This window comes from Sparus aurata, chromosome 23 (assembly GCF_900880675.1).
Source record: "Sparus aurata chromosome 23, fSpaAur1.1, whole genome shotgun sequence".
NCBI classification, from domain to species: Eukaryota; Metazoa; Chordata; class Actinopteri; order Spariformes; family Sparidae; genus Sparus; species Sparus aurata.
In genome coordinates, this window is record NC_044209.1 from 26369783 (window position 1) to 26397035 (window position 27253).

General features: G+C 44.3%; 1 protein-coding gene across 6 annotated transcripts in view; it reads left to right on the forward strand.

The window, feature by feature from the left end:
- LOC115575433 (brain-specific angiogenesis inhibitor 1-associated protein 2-like) overlaps positions 1–27253 on the forward strand; it is a 68972-nt gene that overhangs the window by 37821 nt on the left and 3898 nt on the right. For 2 of the 6 annotated variants that reach the window (XM_030407508.1, XM_030407506.1), the window contains exons 4-13: positions 571–632; positions 2464–2535; positions 6146–6283; positions 15695–15847; positions 19078–19320; positions 20098–20329; positions 20577–20778; positions 20910–20978; positions 21478–21631; positions 21867–21904. In XM_030407508.1, the coding sequence (XP_030263368.1) occupies positions 571–632; positions 2464–2535; positions 6146–6283; positions 15695–15847; positions 19078–19320; positions 20098–20329; positions 20577–20778; positions 20910–20978; positions 21478–21631; positions 21867–21904 (1363 nt within the window). Of the gene's footprint in view, positions 1–245; positions 388–570; positions 633–2463; positions 2536–6145; positions 6284–15694; positions 15848–19077; positions 19321–20097; positions 20330–20576; positions 20779–20909; positions 20979–21477; positions 21632–21866; positions 21905–24534; positions 26958–27253 lie in introns of those variants that run through there. The other 4 variants (XM_030407509.1, XM_030407507.1, XM_030407504.1 and 1 more) reach the window with 4 other exon arrangements.

Sequence of the window (27253 nt, forward strand, 5' to 3'; positions counted from 1 at the left end):
TCTCACTACGTAGATGCATGAGCCTCCTTATCTCCCCTTTTTTTTTGGTCATTTTGTGTTTTCTAAATCCCTTTTTTTTTCTTTCCCCCCCCCTTGTGTGGAGACTGTAACCTTTCTTTGAGGTGTTGATTTTGTTTCCACGAGTGGCGTTTGCCTGACGTCAAAATGTAATCAAAGAAAGAAGGAGAAAAAAAAAAAAAAGGCGACACGTCTGATCTCCACGAGACTCCGGCGCTCACGCAGGATTTGATTTTGAAGCATTTTGTCCCCTCATTCTTCGTGCTCGTCATCACTTGTTGTCGTCTCATCCGCTCTGTCTTCTGTTGCCTCGTACCAGCTTTCATCATGTGCATCTTCGTTGTCCCCGGTTACAAAATCACTTGTCCCGTATGTTTTTTTTTACGTGTTCTTGTGTTACTTGCATGAGCTTGCACGCCGGGGTGTCTTCTCAGTTTTTTCTCCTCTTCTGTTTTTTTCCAGCTCTCTCGGATGACTTTGTGCCGTTGAGTGTTCTTCATGCGTTTTTTTTTTTTCCCTCCCCGTCTCCCTCTTTCTCTCTCTCTTGTGCAGGGGATGTGCTGTTCCAGATGGCTGAGGTCCACAGACAGATCCAAGTGCAGCTCGAGGAGATGGTTGGTATTCTGAGCTCAAAGGGCTCTTAGCTGTGCGGCACAGCACCCTCTGTAAAAACTCCGTCGCAAGGTCTCGTAACCGTATTTTAGCATATTTTAACTTCAGCTTTTCCACAAGAAAAACAAGTTATTGCTGCAATTTCTGCATTTCGGTTCGCCGCCGTTGATGCTCCGGCAAACCTGCCCGGCCGTGACACAGATTCGTCCCTGTGGGCAGCACGAGGAGGACATGATAATTAAATGAACACGAGCTCATATTGAATGAACAGACATGCTGAGCTCATTTAAATCTGCTAACACAGGAGGAGGGTGGCTGGGGAAGTGGAGTGAGTTGATTGAGCAGTATGGCACTCTGGGTAATATGCGCTTGTATGGCGAGAAATCCACACTCGGTATCAAGTTCATTAGTGTGTGTCGGGTATAGATGAGGGCCCGGCCGAGGTGCTCGTCACGTAGACGCCCTGCAGCCTAAACAAACCAAATTCACTTTGCCAGCCCACGAGTCAGCTGCCCGTTAAAGGGACAGGCGCATATTTTATACCACATCTTTCTGCCTCTTGTGTTCAAATGGTGCCATATAGAGCCGTTAGACGCGCCATACAACGCTATATTACTTGTGACAAAAATGGTGCCAGATAGAACCCGAGAGCGTTCGCTTTGGCTTGTAGAACTAGGCTAACCTCTTTTTTTTTCCGGCGTATATGTGCGACTTGAGACCACTTTAAGAACGAGGGAACAAAATTCCCAGGCATCACTTTGCATAAACACTCAGCTGCTTTGAGCTGAAATCAAAAGACCAGTTTCCCCTGGATACCATCTCCGAGGCTTTAGATATTCTGCCGAAGCTCTCTGAGATTCTGGGCGTCGAACGAGATCGTATAAATGTGGAATAATTAGCAATCTGTTGAACGTGTGTTAACCTATGTGCATGTGATGTATTTCAAACGTGCCTACGAGTTCAGAAAAATCAACACGTGGCTGAATGATGTTGTTTTAGATGATATCAGTGTGTAGAGACGGATGTCAGCAGATCTGAGATTGGACTTTTTATGCTGATTTGGAAGCTGCTTCTTCACGCAGGTCAGTTTACAGTCTTGTGACTAAATATTGTGTCAGCTGACACTGAATCTGTGACAGTGATTTGCAAGCTGAGAGAGGCTTCACAGGTCTGGACCGCGCCGATTAAACATTATTCAGTAACTGAGTAGAAGAGGATAACGCGCCATTTGATAACTCGTACATCTTTTTGCGATGATGCCACAGAAGATACCTTATTGCCTCCGGTGGGAAATTTGTCTTGGACTCAAATGCTGCACGCAGACGGCAGCAAAGCACAACCCCAAATTATTCATATCTCCCACTGCACATATTCTGCATATTACACAACCGGTGTTAAAGGGTACCTCCACAAATATCACACATCAGAGTGTATTTACAGGTCTGGCAGAGTACTACAGCACGAGTGAATTAAGTAACATTTGAATCCGTTTTATTCCTCCTTTTCAACAGACGGTGCCTACATTACCCACAATGCAACAGAGCTACTTTATCAGCTTCCTCTGGAGCCACAAAAGGATGTTTTCACATATGCAGCAGTTCCCCTCAAGACCCGTAGACACACTTTTCTATGAGAACGTGGTGGAGTTGCCCTTTAAGAGCGCTGTGTAGCTGTGGCACAATCTCTGCAGCCTCAAGAAACGTTCAGCAAATGTCCTCGTTTGGTTGTTTGACCTCCGTCTCCACACGCGCCACCCATTAGTGATTCAGTCACAGGAATAACAATCATTAGCATTTCATTGAGCTGTTTGTTTTCTTTCTGCTTCCTCTCCAGTTGAAGTCGTTCCACAACGAGCTGCTCTCCGAGCTGGAGAAGAAGGTGGACCTGGATGCTCGTTATCTGACTGTGAGTATCCGATTCGTCCTCTTTCTCCAGATCCAATAAGCGCAGATTTTTTGTTTTGTTTTTTGTTTCATCTGCGTCTGGTGTTTTTTTACGACGTTGCATCAGATCTGCGGAGGCCCCAAATTTGACTGAAGCAATAACACAGATGGAGGTGAAGTTGTTTTTAAACATCTGGATCAAAGCCTGTCTCCGAGACAATTAGAGGAACGCGTCTGCGAGAAAAGGAGCTTTGAAATAACATTTCACGTCTACTCACCCGTCAAGGGTAGACTAATTATAATAAACCCATCCCGGAGTGTGTGTGTGTGTGTGTGTGTGTGTGTGTGTGTGTGTGTGTGTGTGTGTGAGCGCTGTGGAGCTGGTCTACATGTGATATCTTTAGAATGAGTGGGTTGCAGCCTGAGTGTAGCGCAGCACTGCTGTGCGTTGTGTTTTGGGGGGATGGGATAATGTTGCCGTTACTGTGTTGTATTGTCAGAGACACACACACACACACACACACACACACACTGCTCTTAACACTGAGTGATAAAAGGGTTTGTTTGAGTCATTTAGGTTCCCGTCCTCCTGACTTAAAAATCCGATGTTGTCACGTCGAGCTCAGATGAAAACCTGCTCTGATTTAAAAAAAAACGCCTCTGACTAATCTTTGGCTGCGCGCACATCTGCCAAAACGTGTGTTTGTTATCTGCATTGATATGGAAAAATATGGAAATGCTCCACTTTTTTCCGTACATTAGTTCAGATGCATCCACCGTCTCAGGCGTTCGCTATCCCGGCGTTTCCCTGAAGGTTTTAACATCCATTACTTTTAATGAATTTCCCACAGATCCGCCGCAGTGATAATAGCAGTCATTTTGCCTCAGACTTTGTGAATTAATCATCTGAAATTTTTCGACTGAGCTCAAAACGACTCAAAGGAGAAGTCGCTGTTTTCTAAGACTGAAGCGTGTGTGCCGTTCCCAGCGGTGCATCTTCCTCTCTCTGTTCTTTCTCTCCGTCTCTTGTCTCACATAATGGCTTACCAGGGGTTTTTACAACACTCCTCAGTCATTACACAGAGGTCAGGATTTGGGCATGAACATAAGAATAACAAATAAAAGAGTCTGTTGATTACCAGAGGAAGAGAAAGAGGAGCATTTCTGGCGGATGAGCTTTAAAAGACGCTCTCCCACGTGGCAAAGTTCATCTGCTGTCCACTCTGTTTCTAATCAGATCCAATCAAACTCAGCGGTTCAGAGATTTGAGAGTCAAACAAACTCTGCCTGTGTTAATTAGGAGAAGCATTTCCAGATCAATGAGCAGACGTGAGGAACGTTATCTTATTTACACAATTTGACCCCTTGCAACCTAAAAAGCAAACTTTGCCACAAAGCCCAGTTGAGTCGTCCCAAACCATCACCAGTCTATGATCTGTGTGTTGGGGATTTTCCACTGGGGAGCCTTGTCAGTATCTGGGAGTTAAATCATAGATATGAATAGCAGAGCGACCCATATTGGCTGTTCTGCTTTATCCCTCAGGAGAGGGAATGAAAGCATGAGTCATTCATTGTTTTTTGGGTGAAGCCGACGCCCGTTCAAATCAGCATCACACAGAAGTTCAGATGCAGTTTGGAGGTTTCCAGTCCAGGTCAGACCAGCAGAACTAACACCAGCCCACCCCTGTGCCCAAAATATTGAATTTAAGTATTTTAAGTTGGAGATAATGCCTGACGAGTTGTTGATTATCCGGATTTAACAGACGACGTGGAGGCCAGAATGAACCTCCGCAGAGTCCATTAGTTCCTGATTATGGACGCCTCGTAGAGCATTATCCAGCTTATACCGTTGTCACTTGCCAAATAGATAAAAATAAGACCTTATTAATAATATATTATTGCGTTTGGCAACCCGGGCAACACCTGTTGTTTTGACTACCAGGAAAAGTCGTCACAATCCCAATTAATGACCCTGAGAGGAGCAGCAGCACACCAGGAGAGGCCAAAGAGGTCGGTGTGTTTACCTGGGAAACTACAGCGGCTAAAGAAAAAGAGCTTGTGTGTCAGTCAACAGTTTTGTTAAGAGTGGCGCAAACAGGAAGTAAACTAGTTCACTCAGCTCACGGGACCCTCTGGCTCAGCTACTAGCCGGGGAGCTAACGTGCTAGCAAGATTCAAAGTCAATAACATTGCGTGGAGAAGATTAACAGTAAATGTAATTTCACAAAATGTTCAACGACTAACTTGTCAGCCATGTCGTTATTCCCCAAATCAATAGACTATGTATGCAGTATACGCTGCGTCTCCTTCAGTCCACGATGCACTGCACTAGCATTACTTTCATGTACAATACTTGAATAATAATCATATGTAGCAAAGAACAAACACATAAGGCTTACGTGAAAGTGTGCATTACTTTAAAGGAGCTCTGTGGAACCTGCGTGTTGTAGAAACTGGTTGTCCATTTCTAACCTGTTGCACTTGAGAAAATCAATCGAGTCACATCCTTCTGCACGCCTAAAATCTGTCCCGAGTCCTCCACAAAGACATCCACAGTCCGGCAGAACTAAACAGGATTATATAATCAACCAAGAGACACCAGGAAGTTCTTGTATTTTCAGGTCACGTACAATCCGCTCACATCGTCAATTAAAAGGAGTTTGGGAAATGTGAATGTAATCAGACTAAGTTATTCAATCTAATCATATTGACTCAACATGAGAGAAAAACTTTGGATTAAATGTGACGCGTTGCATTAAAGTCATGTAATAGAATCAGACGGGGATGTAAAAAGTCAACGTTTCAGGCACGTTATTGTGTTTTTCAGTGTCACACTGCCGGTCCTGCAGCGACAGCAGCAGCTCCTTTACAGCCTCACAGCACCTACCGAGGGAAACCTCCACCCTCATTGTCTTACAGTATGCAAATGTGGGTGTTGAACCCTCGCGCTCGAGCTCGGCTGCGCCAATTTTTGCCTCGTAGAGAAACCACATGAGCTTTGTCACACCAGACACAGTTACTATAGCAACAGAGCCCGTACAGCCCGGACACAAAGTTGTTATTGTCAATAATTAAATAATTAAATCTGCAAATTAAATGAATTAAATAAATAAACCGGCTGTAAAATGACACATTAGTTTTTTTGACTTTGCAGACTGCGGTGTGATTTGTTGTGTTGTGTCGCAAAGAAAAAAAACCCACTTGAGGTTTCTGCTCGAGACGGATGATCAATTACAGTGAATGTTCTTAAAGAGACGCAATCACAAGCTGTGTTGTTGCCAAATCAAATAAGGAAGACGAATAATAAGCAAAGATCGGAGTGAGAATCATGTAAATTGGCTTGTTTCTTTAATTAGAGAGATTGCTTTCAGATGTCGGAGCCTTTTGTGTGCACAACAACCATCTTTTTTTTCCCAAAATAATTCAAACGAAGCTCGGCACAAAATTAACTAATCGACGCGATGCAAGTTTCAGATGTTTGTCATGCTGCAGGGAAATGATTTGCACCCAGCAGCTCTCAGGTTGACGGTCGTGTTGACTCATCTACACGCCACCTTCTGTTGTTTTTTTGTTTTTTTTAATTTGGAGGTCCTAATTTAACGTCTGTGCTCTTTGCCTGTCGCCCCACGTAGGCTGCCCTGAAGAAATACCAGCTGGAACACAAGAGCAAAGGCGAGAGTCTGGAGAAATGCCAGGCCGAACTGAAGAAGCTGCGCAGGAAGAGCCAGGGCAGCAAGAACCCCTCCAAGTACGGCGAGAAGGAGATGCAGGTGAGGCCTTTTGCTGATTGGTTGATGGATTGAGAATAAAAAATGCCGCGTAAAGAGCTCAACAGTGAGGTTCCGGAAGTGAAAATGCCATTCATATTCTGCATATAGATTTTGATTATTGGCCATAATGTCGTAACCATCCAAAGTAGACTCACCACGAGCTATCAGATTGTGAAAAGATGATATATGATCCTGTAGAAGCCACAAGTCCGAATGATATCAATCTTGTTTTGAGAAAAACATGTTTTATTCGCGATGTCATGGATAAGTACTACACTACCCACAATTCTATAGTGTTACAGAGACGTCTCTGATTGGTGGAGCTCGCTGTTACCATGGAAATGTTTACCAAACCCGCGTATTTCATGTTAGCTAGTTACTGCTAACACTGAACTCTACGATCGTTTACCACAGAGCGGCCATGATTTCACTTTCTGACCTGCTGCGTTTATTTAGTGATGAGGAGAAGAGTTTATTAAGGGTTCACCCGAACATGAAATTTGCGGGTTCGGTAAACATTTCCATGGTAACAGCGAGCTTCGCCAATCAGAGACGTCGCTGTTACATTCGCAGTGGTTTATGGGATGAGTAGTTCCTTTACTCTGAAGATAATTATGTACACAGTCTTGTACTTTTGCTTTTTTCTCCGTTTTCCAACATTTTTTTTGCGCCGAATTAAATGTTTTATGGTCACGATTCATCTCCTAGCTGATTGGCTTGGTTCCAGGCCTAAAACTCTTTATATAAGGATTTTATGAAACGTCAGTGGAGTAAATGAATGGCAAATTCACTTCCGGAACCGGAGCAGTTAAAAAAGTGGGCGGTCACTGTTGAGCTCTGTAGCGATGAAAACGGAACCTCCGCCGGGAACTGGAAAAGGGCTAAAATAGCCAGAAATGACAAAAACAAAACTGAGAAAATTAAGATATAAGCCGTCTCAAGCCAGTTCGTAGCGCTGTTGTTAGTTTTTAGCAGACTCTGCGTTGCATGTGGGTGACTGTTGGATTGAAATAATGACTTTATTCCTCATAAAGTAAAAGCAGAAAACAGCAAGGATGGGGGTGGAGGCAGTGGCGACGAGGTGCCCTGAGTGGGAAGGCAAATAGTGGAGGTTTGATTATGAAGTGTGTGCCCTTGCCAATCGTTCGTACATCTAAACACACACACACACACACACACACACACACACACACACACACACACACACACACACACACATAGACACGCATGTGAAAAAAATGTGCAGAGAAGTCAGCAGCAGCGATCGATGTGCTGGAAGGGAGAGTACGCGTTTAAATGGGCCGATGTGTTCGGACACGTGGTTTTGACAGAACAGAGTGAAGCTCGTACGCACGCCGCGAAATAGCTGAGTCAATTATCTGAAGAGGAGCGGATGAGACGGCGAATTTGGACGACGTGTCTCGAACATGGATACTTCAAAACGAAAGCTTCCAGCAGAACTGGTCCAATATGTCGATATTACTTGGTGTTTTCTTCTCGTGTTTCTAAAAGCTGATGTCATTTTCACCTCATCCGACCTGTTCTACTTGTTCTGATACTCGCCTTTCACACCTGAGTCATTATAATGAGATTTGAGAGTCATTTAATGAGAGAGATTTCTAGTGTTTTTTGTACTGTAGAAGAGGTTTTTTTGTTCTGTGGTGTCGTTATTTGGTCAAATGAAAGGATCCTACTTTAAATTTTTATGTCGAGGTTTCTGTGTTTTAGTCTGAGACCTCAGTTTTTTAAAAAGTGGACACAAACGGTCAAAACTCAACATGTAGGATAACAATATTTGTTTTTCTTTTCAACAAAATAGGAACAACCAACATCGTCTCTGTATTGAAGAAGAATGAACTTGGTAGAGCTGCTTCTTACTGTTATTTCAGATTACTATCTTACTAGCTATCAAACTTTAAATTCTCTGTGAGACCCTGAAAACACGCCTGAAATAATAAGTACTGAGGCCGATTATTACACAATAAAACAGGAAATGACATAGAACTGTCGCTATGGACTTTGGGTTCTCTCACCTTTCCTGAAATGTTGTTCTGTTTTGACCCCTCAGGGCCACCGTACACATTTGAACAGCAACGTGAAATATATTATCCATCCATCTTCTGAAACACAATGAAAAATGTCTTTTATTTTGTCGAAGGTGTCAGATGACGGCACACAAAGGGGCTGCCTGTTTAACTGTGATGTATGATGCTCAGTCTTCTCGCTCGGTTTCAGTCTGAGGGAATCAGACTGCAGACATTGTCAAGATTATGTTATGTCACATTGCACCGGAGCAGTCATGTGATTCGCCGAGAGGGAACAAAACAGAGAGTTCACTTCGGGTGAAATCACTCATGTGATTGTTTTCATCTCAGAGCAGCTCAGGTGAAGCGGTTTTTAATTCGACCGTAAGAAACCTTCAGTGTTCAGACACAAACGTAATCATCATATTTCGCATTATTTTTCCCGTCATTCAGCCGCCTGCCTGGCAGGAGGGAAGTCGTGACATTGTTCTTTCTCCACATCAACACCTGCAAAGATGCAGCATCTGTGTATTAAAACCCCCTTCACTGTTGCAATGTTCACACGTTATTAACCGGTTCCGTCCTGCTGCCGTTATTGCTGTCAAACTGAGAAGAGAAAAAACAAACGACGCAGCAGAAAATGGCGACAGCGTGACAGCTGTTCCATCACGAGGATTTTCGTCTGGAAGCTGGAAGTCAGACCGCCTGGAGGGGATGGAAGGGGAAAAAAACTCAGACTAACAGGTCGAGGCTTGCAGGGTAATTGCCGAGCTCCTGTTGGTGCCGCTGTGAAGTGTGCAGAGCCGGACCAGAAACATGATTCTACCAACACTTCTGGATGAGAACATTTTGTGGAGTTCATCGGGTCTGAAAACTTTCCTCTTGCTGAACAGATTGCAGAAGAAGCGCCTCCTCCGTCCAGAGATACAGTCGCACAATCACACAATCACACACACACACACACACACACACAGATCTGCCCTCTCCTGTCGACGATGGTACGGTGTTGCTGGATTGATGTGACTGCTGTGTCACATGGAGTTTGTTCCGCCGTGTCAGGGATGAGCTGTTGTATTTATGGTTATATTTATAGTTTTGCATGGAGCAGGGCTCGGGATAGGAGGCGTGTCTGAGCGCAATAAAACCAGCGAATCTCAGTCGAGGATGGCAAGTTGTTGCACGTTCTTGCCTGACTGGCTGATCATAAGGCTTCTGTTGGGTTTCTAGTGCGACATAAAGCACAACTTGATCAACAGAATCATAAATGCAGTTTACAAACCTTTAAACAGCTCCAAATTCCAACAGTAATCGCTGGTATATATGATTAGAGTGGAGGGCTGTGCAGGGTGAACAGACGGTGGCTCGGGTGTCTGTTAGTATGTTTGGGCTCTGTGCAAACACCTCAATTCACCGATATCGCCAATGTATCGCCCGCTGCAGAGCCTTCCTCTCCAACAATGCAAGTTTGTGATGTTTGCAGCCATGATGCTTTCTGTTGCTCCTCTGTAAAAGTTGACAAAAACCTGGGAACCAGAATTCAGTCTTCTTAAAGCAAAACTCTCGCCAAAATGCAACCAAGGCTTTTTCTGTGAATGTATATGAGTCAAAGCAGGACAAAAAAGAGGTTCTTAATCTCAACAGGATTTTTCCTGGATAAATAAAGGTTAAATAAAAAATAAAAAACCTTCATGTAAAAGCATAATTACGACGAAAGAGGCACTTTTAAGATTGACCGTATTTTCGTTTTCGGGTCAAACTCGTTTTCAATGGGAGTGCTACGGGCACTTTAGCGATAGCATCAAAATCTCTATTTTTAAAACAGTAAGAAGTCTCGACACAACATGAAACTTTGCTGGTAGTATCACCAGGGTCTCTACACATGAACACGAGCATTGAGAACATTGTTTGTGTACACAGAGTTTACTAAAAAGAAGGTTTTTGAACAACTCACGTTAGCAGTAGCTTGTTCCGCTCGCCGCCGTCCTGCCAGTGGAGAAGTGTCGATCTCAGACTGTGACGTAACCTGGAGGACAGTTAAGGTGGAACGCTCCTAAAGCTTAGTTCCATATAAATGCAGGATAATTTGTTGTTTTGTCCGTTAGCGAAAAACAATATTGACCTTGAAGTTGAAAAAGGAGCCTCATATAAGAAACAGTACTGGAATGCCGGAAAAGTCACGTGAGATCTCGCGTCACGTTGTTGCCGGAAGACAGTCGTTCCACCTTAACTGTCGTCCAGGTTACGTCACATTCTGAAGTCGGTCGTTTTAAAAATAGCGATTTTGATGCTATTCCCTAAAGTGCCCGTAGCATTCCCATTGAAAATGAGTACTTCCATAGTAATCCTGCTTTTATACGAAGGATTGACTCGGGTATATTCACAAAAAAAGCCTAGGTTGCATTTTGGCGAGAGTTTTGCTTTAAGTTTACTGAAGAAATGTGGCCAGTTTTTACCAGGGTTACAGTGTGTGATGAACCCAAAAGTGCTCCACCATTATAAGTCTACGTCTGTAAGAGTGGCCCAGAATTGTTGGACTTACTTACTGACAACTTTGCAGCTTTTAGAGCTTCATGAGCAGGTTTTATTGAGGGGCTACAGAAGGCCACAAGGGCGCTAAAAGTCCCAGAGGAATGTGAATGTACTCAGCTACTACAAAATATCCTGCGTGCAATGTTGGCATTTTATCCCAATGGTAGTTTGAGAAGAAAGGAAATGATCACATTCTCATTATGTCTTTGCCATCTGCCAAACAGACTTCCATATTCGGTCGGTTCTAATTGAAAGTTTGGCCAGATGGGGACTACAGAAGAATATAGGACAGGGTGTAGCGTATGAGCGATTATTAAGACAATATACAAAATGGAGTGGGATGCCAGACAGGAGCGTAATCACAGTCCTCAACCTGTCACTTTATATAAACCAATATGAACTAGTTGTCAGGATGTCCTGGACCCTCGCTACAGAAATGCAAGAGATAGAAAGAAAACAACCCGTTCATTCAGTCTCACCGGTTGTTGGAGTCGAACCAAATAACAATCAAAACAAACAGCTGTGATTAATAATCACAAATGCCTGTTAAATCATCCGAGTCCTGGAGGTTTCACAGAAAGCTGAAGTATTATACAGTATCATAACACATTTGGCTGTGGATTGAAGTGGAAGTGGCAACAGATGGACCTCAGCCAAACGACCAGCGCAGCACAAAGGCCCAACAATTCAAACTTATTGCACATTGGACGCGGAGAGCAGCAGCATCCCTCCGCACTCTCGCTGAGTCCGTATGACTGATCAGTCGGGCCCATCTGTGCCGAGGAGCGAGCTCATCTGGCCCCGGACTCATAAAAGTACAGTCGGTTCGCAGGGAAAAGGGAAAAATCAATCTCCCTTTTCTCATTTTCGACCCCGCTCACATTCCCTGATCATATCGCCTCTGTGGGCGTGTGAGAGAAAAGTCAAGTCGTTTGTGCCGGAGTGCCAAGAGGAGGACGAAGTCCCCTCAAGACCTGCGCTTCACAGTGACACCCGTCCACCCAGCAGGGCTGAGATAGCCTCCGACTGCCGACCCTGAGACCGTCTGGTTTGATGGTTTCTTTCAGGCGGTAAATGAAGCAGTCGAGAAAAGCACAAGTAAAGCTGCGAAGGCGAGCCGGAGTCATCCTCCCCCTCGTCCTCCTCCGCCACATCTGTGTTATTTTAGCAGATGAGAAGTTTTCCTTTTTATCTGCCTCTCTTTTCATTAAAAAGTAAAGTGTGTCTGAGCGCAGGCTGGCGGCGGACGCAGATGGCGGCCCGCGTTTCATTGATCGTCGTCTCCACCGCTCTGTGCTGCTGCCGTCTCTTCCCACTTCTCTGTCTGTCTCTTTGTCTGTTTTCCCTCCTCGCCCTGTTCTCTCCGCTGCCCTCGGACACCGGGCCACCTCATCAATGGGAAGCGCTCGAGCCAAAATGATAATCAGCTCATTATGTAGTTCAGTGGAGTGGACCAAGGTATCGTCGAAAGGGGGTTTCATCTAGATAAACTCCTCTGCTCTCTGCAGGCTGTTAATAAGAGCCCAGGCTGAGATAGAGAGAGTTCGGGACTCGGAATTAATATCTCGAGATGTTTGATAAGCTCAGGGTTGTTCTCCTCAGCGCGGAGTCATGAAATGGAATCCGATGTGGAATTATGGATTCATATATGAGCAGAAGAAAGGGGGTTGCTGGGTTGATATGCAAGTGCGGGTTGAGGACAGTAGATAAGTGAAGCGACGAAGAGGCGATTCAAGCAGGTACCGTAGGTGTAGGTGCCTCTTCTGTTGTGCCCCGGAGCGTTATGGTACAGTTCTTGTGATTTCAAAGAGTGCTGATGATGAAAGAACAGAAGCGCGGACCTAAGCAGCTCTTAACTGTGCAGGGAAAAATGCTTTTGAATTCCTACAGGACTGAAAAAAGGAGCGTAAACAGGTTTGTTTGGTGTGAATCTCCATCACTGGAAACTGTGCAGTGTTGCATTAGGATTGTGTCCTGGATGTGTCAGAGTAAGAGGAAGCACGGAGCCGATACGGGAGCAGAACTGCATCGATGTGCAGCAGCTTTCATTTATATTCATCAGCTATTTTTTTTTCCTTTTTTTTGTGCAAAACAAGTCATTCCAGCTATGATGTAACCTGAGGTCGCTCAGATATAATAGCAGCCGGTGTCTGCCGGGGCTTTTCCCACTGCACTCATTGTCTTGGGTTACTCTGGTGACCTTTTGAATGCTTGTAGAATTGGGCCATTTGGATTTGACAAGAGGAGGGGGGGGCGTCGTCGCCTTCTCGAGGCCACGCTCAGGCTTTTAACTGAACGCTGTGCCTGTCAGGACCTAAAACTCTGAGCTAACTCAACCTGTTTCGAGGCACTTGGTTGAGCTGAAGGTGCACAGGAACTTGGCTCTGTGGATTTGTGTGGATGTTCTTCCAAAAAGCAATTCCTCAGAATCTTTGTGTGCAGTATCATTTAGCCCAGAGTCTCCTCCACACTTTAAATTGCAATGAGCTAAGCTGGTGGCTGTTGGCAGTGGGGAAGTAGTGTGCTCTGGTGGTTACTAAATGAAATACATCTGCGCTGTGTGGTGTGGCACCACAGGAACTTCCATTTGGCTGCAGGGAGGAACTCCAACTTAACAAACTTCATTAGTCTTTTTTCGGCAGCCTTCGTAGAATTTAAAGTGAAACTTTCCGAAATGAACTCTAATGATGTGAGAACTCAGGGAAATATTAATCACTCTGCAGCACAAACAACAACGACGACGACGACGTGGATTATGATTTTTCCTCCTCATCTGCGGCCGAGACCGAAATGACTCGAGTAACAGAATCAGTGTCAGACTTGATGCAGTGCTCGTCTTTCTAATTTCCTGATATGGAAATGTATTGGAGTCGTGTGTCAGCATACAAGGATGACAGTTGTATCATTGTAAGCACTCAGAATAAAATGCATTATTCATGACGAGCCGGCTGTCTGAGACCAGGTGTTAAATCTATAGGGATGACACCTAAACATGGAAATAATCAACGTTTGAGGATTCAGAATGTAAATGAAAATGTAAAGATGTCACAGTGGTTTTCTAAATAAAGAGGGGCTCTGCATCAGTTCACTGCGAGACCAGAGGTTTCAGGAGACAGTAGGTTTTACTCTTAAACACTTTGCAAACAAACTGTATTAGTTTTATCCAAAGAACAGTCGGGCAGAAGATCAATACGTCAAGCCCGGTTTGCTGAAAGATAGAAAAAAAAATAACTTCTTCACAGATACAGAGTCTGGTAGATAAACAACACAAGACTCCAATCAGCAGAAGTTCTGTCAACAGAAGGCGGTCTTGTGGTGTCTCAGAGGACTAGCAGTAGTTTCTAAACGACTTCTCAGGAGGGGAAGCAAGGACAGACGCTTCAGGCGGGCAAAGAGATACCAGAGTTTCACGGTGGATGACTGGAAAGAATCCGAGATATATGGCAGTAACGGAAGGGTGCATGCAAGTCGGACACCTGCACAGAACTGACTCCAACCTGCGCCACCCTCTAGTTTGCATCTTTGCGGAGAAGGATTCACACTGCAGCAGGATAATGAGCCCAAACACACCTCACAGGTTTGAAGGCCAGAGAGTCCAGACTGTTACCTGCCAAGCATTTTGTGACGTCACAAGAAGCTTTGTGGCACAGTGTCAAATCATGCTGGGATGAAATGAGTCAGCAGGTGTTGCACACACTTGTGGAGTCCATGCCAGCTTGAAAGCACGCAACCATTAAGTATCGAGTTATCTTGATGTGTTGACTTTTGGGCTCCCTTGTATATGAGAATCGTCCCCCCCCCCCGTGACAAACGTCAAACCAGCCATTACACCAAAGAAAAGTTAATTCTAGGTCACATCACTGCAAGTAAATATACCGGTCTGATTCTAGGTCAGTGTTTATCAGCAGACGTTACAGTGCTCAGGCCATGAAACTGGTCACAGTCGACCTACTTTGAGGTTACAGAATTGTAGGCTTCCAGCCACCGTCATGCAAACCCTGCTGTTTGTAAAATACAGTGCCCGATACACTCGCAAAAACTCACACTAAATGCCACTTCCCTTTCAAAATAAGACTCCCCGTAGCGTTCCCACCAGTCGCTGACCATTTTGTGTGCGCGCGTGTGTGTATGTGTGTGTTGTCGGTGAACTTTGTGAGACATTTCCCTCTGACATTTCCCATTTTTAGAGCGCTCATGCAAAGACAAACACACACGCACACGCGCACACTCTTTCTGTTGCTATTACTCACCCATTACACATGCCTCTTATTTATTATTGTCCGACATATAAAATGGATTAGTGGGTCTTTGTGAGCGCTTCCTCCTCCACACCGTGGGATCTTCGGTTATAATTGCCTCGCCTCGGTAGCGCTCGGTAGGGAAAATCTGACCAGAGAAAGTTCCTGAGTAAGGCTATTTCCTCGCACAACTATTACCGCCAAGGTGCACTTAGACCCTAATTGGTCCGGTGGAGCTGTGCGGTGATTGGCAGTGCAAGACCGGTTCAGCGCTGAGCAGCGCCTAAGTGTGAATGTGCGTAATTGTGTGAATAGGAAGCAGGTTGTTATTTAAAAGAAGGACTTCCATGTTCGCATCGGACACTTTCCTTGTCAGACCTTCTGTACGTCTTACCAACTAAATGTGGAAAGTAGGTTTGGACATGTGTTTCTAAGCGATGAAGGATCTGCAGTGCACCAGTAACCACATCTTGTTCTCGCTGTCTCTTAAACCTGCAATGGCAATAATTCAGAACAGGAAACTCACTGGCATGTCGGGATTCTGTTGTACGAATCAGTGGATATTAACCAAAATGCCCCATTCAGTAAATGTCCATATGTCTTTGTGTGTTTCCCACCAGTTTGTGGAGACCATCAGCAGTAAGCAGACCGAGTTGGACACCTTCATCGCTGAGGGATACAAGACAGCCTTGTCCGAGGAGCGCCGCAGGTACTGCTTCCTGGTGGACCGCCAATGTGCCGTGGCCAAGAACAGCAGCGCCTACCATGGCAAGGTGAGTCCGAGTGTCACCAGGTGATAAAAACCTTTTTAATATTAAGAAAGGGTAAAGAAACACATTAACGCCTTAGAATTAGAATAGACGAGGAGAGATTTTGCATGGAGAGTTGAACTTTGGTCACACTACATGGCTTTCAAAGTTGTCAGATCGTTTGTACACTGTCTAATTAGACCGTGTAATTAGGTATATTGAAGTCATTGCGGTTTTGCACACTACATGACTGATCAACAAGAGGGTGGATACACATTACAACAGCTCTCACCAGGAGGAATCCCCGACAAATCTCCAAAACCACGTGCCCCGGTTTGCTCCACAGCATTAAAAGGACTAACAAGTGAAGAGAACAATGCGATGTTCTGCTGGGAAACCTCGGGTCCTGACATTTATGTTGATGCCAAGTTTAAAACGCACCACCTACCTAAACACCACTGCAGACCAAGTACACCCCCTCATGGCAACAGGGGCCTGGCACACTGCAAACACTAGTCAAGGAATGGCACCAGAACACACATGACAAGTTCAAGGCATCGACTGGACCTCCAAATTCCTCAGATCCCAATCAGAAAGAGCATCCATGGGAGGTCCCGGAACAGGTCCAATCAATGAAGGGAGCCTCACCTTGCAACCAACAGGACTCAAAAGATCCACCACCAATGCCCTGATGCTAGACACCAAAGTAGTCCCTGTGAGATAGCCTTGATGGGTCAGAACCAAATGTGATCCACTGCGGGGAAACCATGGATTGGACTTGTTCCAGCACATTGCACAGATGCTCAATCGGATTGGGACCTGGAGAGTAATTAGCTTGTTCTGCAACAGTTTCTTGGAGGATGGTGCATGTCAAGTGTTATCCACAGGTATGCCAGGACCCGTTTTGGTTTCCCAGCAGAACATTGAAACTTGATAAATTGATCGACGCTTTTCACTTCACTTCAGTGATCGGAGTATATCCTTGAGTTCTCTTATCAAAATACTCAGCTAATTAAGACTGTGTGGGTGAAGTTTTATTAGATTTGATTGGCAATAATGGAAAACGCATGCAAAAAGAACTGACATTTTAATTGGTGCACAGAAATGCATTCTAAATGTTTTTCAATCTGAGTCCTGCCGACTCAATCAGTGAGAGAAAGGACAACAGTAAAACAAACATCTCTCATTTGAAAAACGGGCAAACCTGTTCAAAGTTTTGGCACAACGCGGCGTGTTTTCTCACAGTCGTGAGCATAATGTCAGCATTTATTTGTCGGATCATCAAATAATTGTTTGCAGTGGCACCTCGGTGAGTAATGGAGCGTTTTATCTGTTATTTTGATCTTTCAGCTCATCATTGCGTGTTGACCGAAGGCACCTACTCCCCGTCTGCCATCCCCGTTTTATTTGAAACACGCTGTTCAGCGAGTAGAGCGTTCGAGGAGATGTATAATTCAAAGTCGCATTAGCTTTGACCGCTCATAGGGGCCTCTTCATTTTAAAAAATTCATTAAGACTGTAGACAATGCCCAGCTGACAGGCACATCTGAAGCTGCAATCCATCATCGCACCTCCGCGGCGTCTGGCCACCGTTTTTGTGTGTAGAGAAAAATGTGCTTCCCTTGTTCGCTTCAGGTAGTGCTTTAATAGGAAAAAGGCATCGAAACGCCGAAACAAAAGAGGAAGATGGATTGGAATCAAAAGCTCAATGCAACGAGCGGGACAAAAGTTGCAAACTGTTTCTCAGCCATATTGTTTACAACAGTCACCAGAGGATTTTATAATGGCTGCTCGCTTGTTATTTTCACATCGCTGTTGACATTTCGAAGCAAAGAGCGTTGAAATCCAAACAGACTCCCCCCTATATCACACCGTCAGAGCTAATGGAGCGTTATTAACCAGGATGTAGTTGTGTTTTTGTGCTTGTTGTTGTATTCCTATCCATTACCCAAGAATTTGATATTCTTGGGTAATGGAGTACATCAGTCTCCTGGGTTTACTGGTGGGCGTGAACTGCCAGCCTGAAGATGTGGCTGCAGGAGGACAGAGTGTGTGTATGTGTGTGTGTGAGAGTGTGTGCTTCTGTTTTCAACATGGAGTCTAGTCATTAATCAGGATGGGGGTGTGCGTGGGAAGAGTTCACCTTCAGCAAACTGAAGAACCCTCTCCCAGAGGGTTCCTAGTGTGTGTTTGTCTGAGTGTGTGTGTGTGTGTGTGTGTGTGTGTGAGAGAGAAAGAGATGGAGAGAGCTGCGATTCAGCCGAGACAAAGGGACGGAGCACTTTAGCATGGATGCGCCTGGACTGTACGTACGTATACGGATGTGTGCGCTTCCGTCCGTACATCTGAACCCTGTGTGTGTGTGTGTGTGTGTGTGTGTGGCTGTACAGAGAACAGATGTGTCCACAGGCTGAGAGATTGTTGGTGTGGGCAGCTTGTGTTGTGTTTGAGTCTGTCCCACATCCTCACGCCCACGCAGCACATTATCATAGCTGAGCAAAGGGCAGCGGTCAAGGATACAGAGTGAGGGGTAACCTTTGAGAACTGAGTGTTTTTTTTTGAAGAAGAAGAAGAAGAAGAAGAAGGAAATTGGATGTTTAGCTGAAGAAAATGCTGAAAGTCCCCCTCAAGTCAAACACATCTGTCATCTTGTTTCCAACGGTTAAATGTTTTAGCTGCACTGAAAATCCAGTTTTAAAAGAGGCGGGTCTGTGAGGTGTGATTTGTGACATCACACACAGTTTGGAAGCCAGTCGTGGTCCAATATTCAAGTCTGATGTGGAAACTTGAAGACTTAAAGGGCAAATAATCATTTGAATTCAGATTTCTGAGTTTAAAATTCGCACTTGAATGCACCATGAAGTTCCTGTTAGCATCCCTGCACTTTGCAGTATTGGTGTCAGATTTTACGAGGTGCACCTGAATGCATCATGTTGTCCTGGTCCCTGTGCTGCACAGATGGGACAGATGTGATACAAATTTGAATTCAGCCCTAGAAATGACACATAAATGCATCGTCATAGGTTCTTTTGATGAGGAGGTAGTGTGATAATGACAAGATGTCATTTTTTACAAGATAAAAGAACATTTCTGTGGAAAAAAACACGTGAGAATGAGATTATTATTCACAGCACAGTGTTTTATACACATCTGAAAACATGCCTGGAGGGGATCTTTAACTGAGCTTTATTCTTCTCTCACACTGGAGCCAAAATCGATATTTCTCTTCTGTGATCGCTCCTTCCTCCTACCAGGGTAAAGACCTTCTGACCCAGAAGATCCCGGTGTGGCAACAGGCCTGCTCAGATCCCAACAAGCTGCCAGAGCGGGCCATGCTCCTGGCCCAGCAGATGGGTTCTGCCGCCCTCGGGGGCACGAGCCCCCTGCACTCCTCCAAATCCAACCTGGTCATCTCAGACCCGATCCCTGGGGCCCAGCCTCTTCCTGTGCCCCCAGAGCTGGCTGTCTTCATGGGCAGCGGCCTCGGACACCCAGCGGTGAGTTTAAGAAGTCATCTCTGTTTACACATTGATTACCTGTAAGAAAGTAAGATTTTATTCAGGAGAAACATTTAATTTTCATGTGTCAAACTGAGTAGAGTTTATATAATATATATATTTTTTTTTTTTAGAAGGAGAAAATATTTATCTTTCAGGATTTTTTTCATTGTTATTTCTCATGATTCAAAAATAAATAATGAATAATCCAGACCCTTAATTGTATCCCATCTGTGGAAAAGTGAGATGTTTTTATTGTTTTTCGTTCAGGATTTTTTTCTTAATAAAGTTTCCCTCTATCTTTCATTCAAACACTCCCCTTTCCATGCAAGTTTTTCTCTTGAAGAAAAAATATATTTTTTCCCTCCCATAAATTAGTTTCACACATGAAAAAAAACTGAAAAAAAATTAATGCGTTTCCTCAGATGATGAAATGAGGAAGCGGTGCACTTGTGATGAAATGAGCCTTACAAAAAAAAAATAATCTTCTACCCAAATGTATTTCCACTGTTTCACACTGTTTCAACATTTTTTTCCACAGTTTTCATGGATGAGAAAATTTTTTTTAGCTAAAAATCAATTCTCCTAAAAAAAGCTTTTTTTCACAGATGTAAAGAAAAAAAAGAACCTCGCAAAGATTATCCTGTCAGACAGGAAAGCAGGAAAGAGAACAATTTAGATCAATGTATCACCAGAAAACAGAAAAAAAAAACCCTTCTTCACTTTTTTTAGAAGCATATAATTAATACAATCTGTATATCTGCGTGTTTATTTCAGAGGCTGATGGGCCCTGATGGTATGTCCATGGTGAACGGGACAACAGGAGTCCACGGGGAGGAGTACTGGACGGATGGAGGGACCATGTCCGTGTCCCAGGTCAGGCCTTCGTCCCCTCAGACCCAGGCACAGGGCCCGTCCCAGGCTCAGCCCCAGAGACAGGTCAGCGATGTCTACTCCAACACCCTCCCTGTCCGCAGGCCTGCTCCCGCCAAGAACAAGAACCCCGTGGGTAAGATCTCCCAACGCTGCTGGAAATGTAATGCGCCGCAGGAGCACTGCAGCGAGGACGCACACGAGCAGAATATCTGATCGAGCCTCAGACTGATTTCTATCATTTCAGTTGAAAGTGTTTGTGGAGCATTATGACATCACGTAAATAGTTTAAAGGATCCGTGTGCAGGATGTAGTGGCCTGAACCAACACATTTGCATAAACCTTTAATGACCTTTCATATCACCGTCTTCCTTATTCCTCAGGAGAGACACGGACCCTGCCCCGGTCCAGCTCCATGGCGGCGGGCCTGGAGAAGAACGGCCGCGCCCGTGTCCAGGCCATCTTCTCCCACGCCGCGGGCGACAACGGCACCCTGCTCAGCTTCGCCGAGGGCGACGTCATCACCCTGCTAGTGCCCGAGGCCCGCGACGGCTGGCACTATGGGGAGAACGAAAAGAACAAGATGTGAGTAACCCGCTCGCGGTATTCTGTTTCTGCCTGATTCAACCCTGTGAGACTGGATCAATATGTGTCCCACATGTAGGTACCGTGAGTGTGGCGGATATATTAATAAAGTCTTTGTTTCGTCTTCTCAGGCGTGGCTGGTTCCCGTTCTCCTACACACGTGTTCTGCCCGAGAGTGACAACGAGAAGCTCAAAGTGAAGTAAGTGTCACTCTCCTGAGCTGCAGCGAATGACAGATTAATGGATCAATCAATCGATCAGTCAATCAGCCGGAGATGGAAGTTGGAACCAGCAAATATTTGACATTTTGCTTGCAGGAAAGCACAGAAATGATGAATCGATGTTGCATTAGTTGGTCCTGCAACAGTTTGCTCATCGTTTCAATCATTTTTCGAGTAAAAATACCAAACGTTTTCTGGTTCCGGCTTCTTGAATGTGAGGATTTTCTCCTTTCTTTGTCATGTATAACAGAAAATGAAGATTATTTAGGGTTATTTAACCATTGATGGAACGAAACAAGCAATTTGAAGATGTAACTTGGGATTCTGGGAAATTTTGAAGAGCAGTTTTCACTCTTTTTAGGCTATAAGATCACTCAATAAATCCTGAATTAATGAAAGTAATCGTCAGCTGCAGCCTTAATAAATTTTCTGACCCTGAGTCTGAGGTCTGAGGCCGTTGTTTCTCCTCCCCTCCCAGCCTGCACCACGGTAAGAGCAGCAGCACAGGGAACTTGTTGGAGAACGACGGCTCGCTGCCCACACCTGACTACGGCCTGACCGCCCGGCTGCTGGCGCAGAGCCTCGCACAGACCCGCCCACGCCCCTACAGCATGGCAGGCTTTGGCACACAGGTGGGTACAACTTTAACATGTGTAGCATCCACGAGCTGCACACACTAAACACTTGTTACTCCTGCTCTGTTTAATGTGCGGACCCCCATCTGGTTCAGCCTTGTGTTGCATAATTGGATGTGAGTAATCCTGCAGCAGCAGACGAGGAGACTTTTTAATCCGGCGTCTGCTGCCACCTAGTGTTCGTGTGAGAGTACAGCGCACACAGTAACGCACATTTCTCTTGTCGCCTCAGCCTGCCATCGAGGATTATGACGGCCGCTTTGCCACGAGGTAAGTGCCTCCATTGCCTCTGAGTAATGACTGTTATGACTGCTGCTGCCATCCGAACCGTTTGACTTGTATAGTTTTGGAAGTAGCGACCTGTCAGGGAAAAAAAAAAAAAAAGATAGGAACCCAAATCCCCTTTTAGATGGAAGGCACTTCATCCGAGTTCCGACATTCCCCGACACTCAAGAGGCCGCAAGGCGACCGCCGAACATCCACAGAGCCCCGATTAAATACGACAGAAACTATTTTCTCCTCAAATAAAAGTTAGTAGGTGTCGTGTTTTCTCCAAGAAGGCAGTGTAGATCTGAAAGAGTGCTTGATTTTTAAGTGCGCTGTCGATGTGCAGCATTGTCTCATAATGCAGTAGTTTCTCCAAATCCGTGATTTAATTAGGTTAAAACAGTTTTTAAGCGCTGACAGCTGTTCCAGTTATAGAGTCTGAGTCTTTAAAACTGTCATTCCTTTTAAAAGCCTCTATGGTATTGTGTGTGTGTGAGTGTTACAGCAGCTATAATCTTTTTGAGGCCATGCAGCAGTAATATTATTCATCTTTAACCAGTCGAATGAGAGCAAACAGTTTAAACACTAAACCAACAGGAGAGGCGTCAGATGGCAGGAAGGGGTTTTACAACAGCAGCTTAAGTTTCCTCACCTGCAGAAACCAACCAGAGTCAACAGAGTTTCTACTGTTTATGTTAAGTTCTGGGAGAATCAATAACTCTCATTTTTATTTGGATAATTCAAAACATGACGCCTCTTTAACTCAGTGAACAGAGGAACAGACGCAGGAGAGACGATCATAGCTGCAAGACTTTGAAACAAATGTTGAGACGGCTCGAGGAAAAACTTTAGCAGAATGATTTTCTTTCCTTTTCATTTTGACGGATGCCCGTCTGCACATGTTCGGTGAAGCGCTCAGATACGTGGACTCAAGTCACCGTGACGTGGACTTGACAGAAAATAAATGATTTGAGAATCGACTCCTGACTTGACTTGAGACACGATGACACGAATGACTTGATTTAGAAGAAATTAAATCATTTTTGTTTGGTCGGATTTACATTTATTCACTATTCTGTTTGAACAGGTTAGTTAAATTCGGCCAGTAACATCATTCTTAGACGGTTTCTTGTACTGGGACTTGATTTGCCTTAACTGTGGATTTCACTTAACTCGTCTCGCCCAATAAAAATCACTTTGATCTTACTTGAGACTAACTGACTTGAGTCACATGTCTGAGTTCACAAAATGTGTCAAAATGTAGTTTTCTGTTCAGTTTATTCAATCATAATTTGCAGTTTATGGTTTTTACAGGGAAAAGCTGTAAAACGTCCCCGCTGAGAATCTAGAATCAAACAGTGTTCAGCTTTTTTTCTTTTGCTTTGACAGTTGACTCCACAGTATTTTCATCGTCCGGTAACCTGGAGATTATTTTCCTGATTGATCAATTCACCGTTAGGTCTATAAGAAAGAAGAAGAAACACTTTCTAGAGCTTCTTTTTGTCCAAACAACAGTCCAGAACACAAAGACTCTTTATTTCCTGTCACACTTAAGAAGATAATCGATCATCAGCTCATTTTCTTTCGCCTTCCCGTCGCAGCTTTAGAAGGACAAATAGACAGAGACAGACCTTTAACTCAAACGGTAATTTAATTCCTCTGTAGAGATAAAATCCGGCTCATGAGATGTTGTTTCTTTTACTGTGTCTTCTTTTGTCCTTGCCTCTTTGCTCCTGCTTTACTTTTGTTAATAGCTCCTTAAAGTAATGAGTGCAGCGCAGCGGGGGGGGGGGCGGGGTCAGCGCCTCACTTTATCCGTCAGAGTGCTCCCGGCCCGGTATATTTTGCACTGTAATCCTATCAAGTCCCTCGCTGACTCACCAGTAGGTTCTGTGAGGTCAGGGCTAGGAACGATGCTGTGCCCGTTTCTGTCCAATCAGGGAGCACATCCTCGTGTACATGTATATAAATGTGTGTGAGAGACGGAGTGTGTGTGTGAGGGGAAAGTGTGCGCTCGTTTCGGTGTCTGGTGGTGTTGTGACGGTAGACATCACGCTGACTTCATCTCAGTCATCACTCGCTTGTCAGCCCGCGGGGCTCCGGGCCCTCAGAGTCGAGCTGTTGTTTTACACACTCTCGTCTTCTGCTCTGAATGTGTGTTGTTGTTGTTGTGTGTTGTTTTTTTGTTTTTCTGTATCAGTATTTCTGAGACAACTCAACTGTCCCCTGCAGGGTGTACTCACCCCCCCAACAGACTAATCTAACATCCCTCCAGCTGAAGGAGATGACTTGATTTTCTCATCAACAGACAAAAAAAACTTCTCGGCAAAAACAAACAAACAAACGTCAACCAGAATCTGCTGAAAGTGAACGTGAAAATCCTAAATGTGAAATGATTTTTTTATTTTTTAAAAAAAAAGTGTTGATGAGAGAATTGGAAGTCCAATCTTCCTGATCACGGCAGGTGTGTTTGGAGCTGCAGCTGTAGGTGGGGGCGCGGACGCAGATTTCCCCGACCTCCACCTACGCCTCTCCTAAACTCCACCGCGCCTCCTTGTGCCTGTCTTTGTCTTTCTCCATTTCTCTCTGAGTGTGTCCGACCTGGCAAGCTTCCTTCTCTCTTTGTTCCACAGTGACAGTCCTGATGGCAAATTGATTTCGACTGTGTGAGAACAGACATACAGACAGACACAGACAGCTCCGGATAGCACAGGGGCCTCTTCCTCCCCCACCCATCTTTCCCCACCCCCCTCCCCACACCCTTCCTCCTCTTAGCCTCCCTCCTGTCCACTTACCTCCTCCTCTTCCTCCTCCTCCTCCTCTGCCTCCACACACACCCCTTCTCCAAGTGGAAGAGGCCAGTTTCATCCCTCCTTTCTGTCCTCTTCTTCCTCCCCGGGTCCCTCCTTTTCCTCCTTCCGTCCATCCTGGGTGCTGCTGCTGGTGGTGTCGGTGTGGACAGTAGCGGTTGGTGGGTGGAGGATTGCGTTGAGCGAGAGAGCGTGAGCGGGGCCTACCTGCTCGGCATGCAGCGATATGGACTCTGAATAATCTCTGATCACAGTCCACCATCACGGACTGTTCTCTCTCTCAAGAGACTGCCTTCGCTAACTGCTTGTCTTTTCATGCATGTACATGGTTGTGTCATTTTGTCGAACTGAAGGACATGTTCATGTACTGTACAAGTGCCAAAAGACTTCAATGTCATTGTACTAAAAGCCACCGGCTGAATGGCCTTTTATAAGCACACGTGGGGCCCAGTATTCTCCCACCCAACACACACACACACACACACACACACACACACGCACACGCTCGAAAAAAAAACAACACAAAAAACAAGCTTTGTTCAAAGTAAGGCTGTGCAGCAGATTACTATGTTCCTGTTCTGAGAGATCCCGTGTAGGTCGCGCTGTGCTTCCTTGTGTCAGTGCTAGACTTGATTTTTTCCGTCCAGAGGGTGTGTGTCATATCTGCCTTACTTTGCTTCTTTTATTTTCTATTTTTTAAACACATATTTTAATGTGCAATGAAGCAAATCTTCAAAATTGAGCTTCAAGAATATACAGTATATATATCTACATAAATATATATATATATATATCTATCAATTGTTTTCCGTCAGTCCAACAAATTGCACTGTATTATGATCATTGCAAAAACATGTTTTCATAGAAATTCTCAAATTTAAAAAATTTCCCCTTCAAAGCGACCACAGGATGAGATGTTGGTCGACGCTTCTGCAAACCACGGATATGTTAAAAATAAAAATGTCTTTAGTTTCTGTATGTTAAATCTTCTATTTAATGTTGTGACTCTGAGGGTTTGGAAAAGATGTTTTGACTTAAAATACCTGGTTTGGTCGCCACAGACACGACTAGCGATAGACTGATTATTGGGGCCAATACTCAGCATGTTTTCTCGCTGATCAATATTAATGTTGTAGGAGGGAAATCGAGCGGCAGCTACAGACAAGGCAGAGGATGCAGCATCCGACTTATTTTAATCAGACCCAAAAAACCTTGAAATCTGATCGATAACGTGTCACAAGTCATCAACAGTGAATTAAAGGAATCTGCAAAGTTACAAAAGTAATCAAAAAAATCTAATGGAGTGGAAGAATAAAGTAGAAAAAACTGGAAATACTCAAGAGAAGTATCTCAAAATTGTACGTAAACTTAATACTAAAGTAAATTGTTCTTATATTCCCTCTCTGGGTAATTGTGTAAGGTTGACACTGTGATTTTCACCTTTAATTTTTACTGCAAATCTAAATCTGATATCACCCTATCTGTCGATTGTTAGTCTCGACTTCTCCTCGAAAGTTTCAAACAAAAAAATTGTGAAAATTATCCCGAGGCCTCATTAAAAATATCGAGTAGTTTCACGCGTACCAATGTTGAAAACGCCGGCTCGAACAGTTGTCAGTTATAGTCCAGCTCCTCCTCCTCAACCTCCTGATATCGTGGACATGAAGTGTGAAACGTTGCGTACAGATGTGTGTCGGTGGTTTGCAGAAATGTTCAGCACCAACATTTTACTCCTGCGACTGGACTGCAAACTTCAGCCCTGCAGTCTGAACTTCCTGTCCCGATTCCAGTCAAAATAAAACCCCTCACTCCAGTCTGACCTTCAGTTTTGCTCTTTTTATTTTCTGAAGCTTCGGTGAGTTTGGAGGTTTGATCTTCGTTTAAAGTTTCCTCGATGACAGCTGTGAATTAGTTTTTAGGTTAAATGACAAACCACGGCTTTTGCAGCTCTCAGTGTTATTTATGATTGTATTCCCTGAGTGGCTATGTAGTTTTTTGGTCTTTTTTCTTTTGAAAAAAAAAAAAATTATTGTCCTTGTAAAAAAAAAAAAAATGAAAAAAGAAAAGAAAAAAAGGAGAAAATATTTCCAGAAACAGTGAGAAACTACTGATTAGTTGAAGTGTTTATCTTATGCATGCTGTGGAGGGAAACCAGAAAAATGTGATACTGAAAATTGACCTTGAATGTATGGTGACTTTTTACAAAGGTATTCTAAATAAAACATATCTCTATATATTAATAAACAGTCTGGTCTGGAGAGAAATCTGTTCTGTCAGTGACAATGACATTTTCAGTTTTGTTGAACATTTTCCTTGTTTCAGAGTTACGGCTCGCAAATAATAATTTATTTTTTTGTCTTCCAAAATGTTAAAATAAAGTGTAACTCTGCCAAATTCACACATGAAGGTGTATTTACAGGTCTGGGAGGGAGTACGACTACATATGTGAAAAAAAAGAGTTTAAAGCCTTTTCTGGCATCAAAAAGGAAGTGTCGTGCAAGTGCATTGTGGGTAATGTAGGCGCCAGATTTTGAAAAGCAGT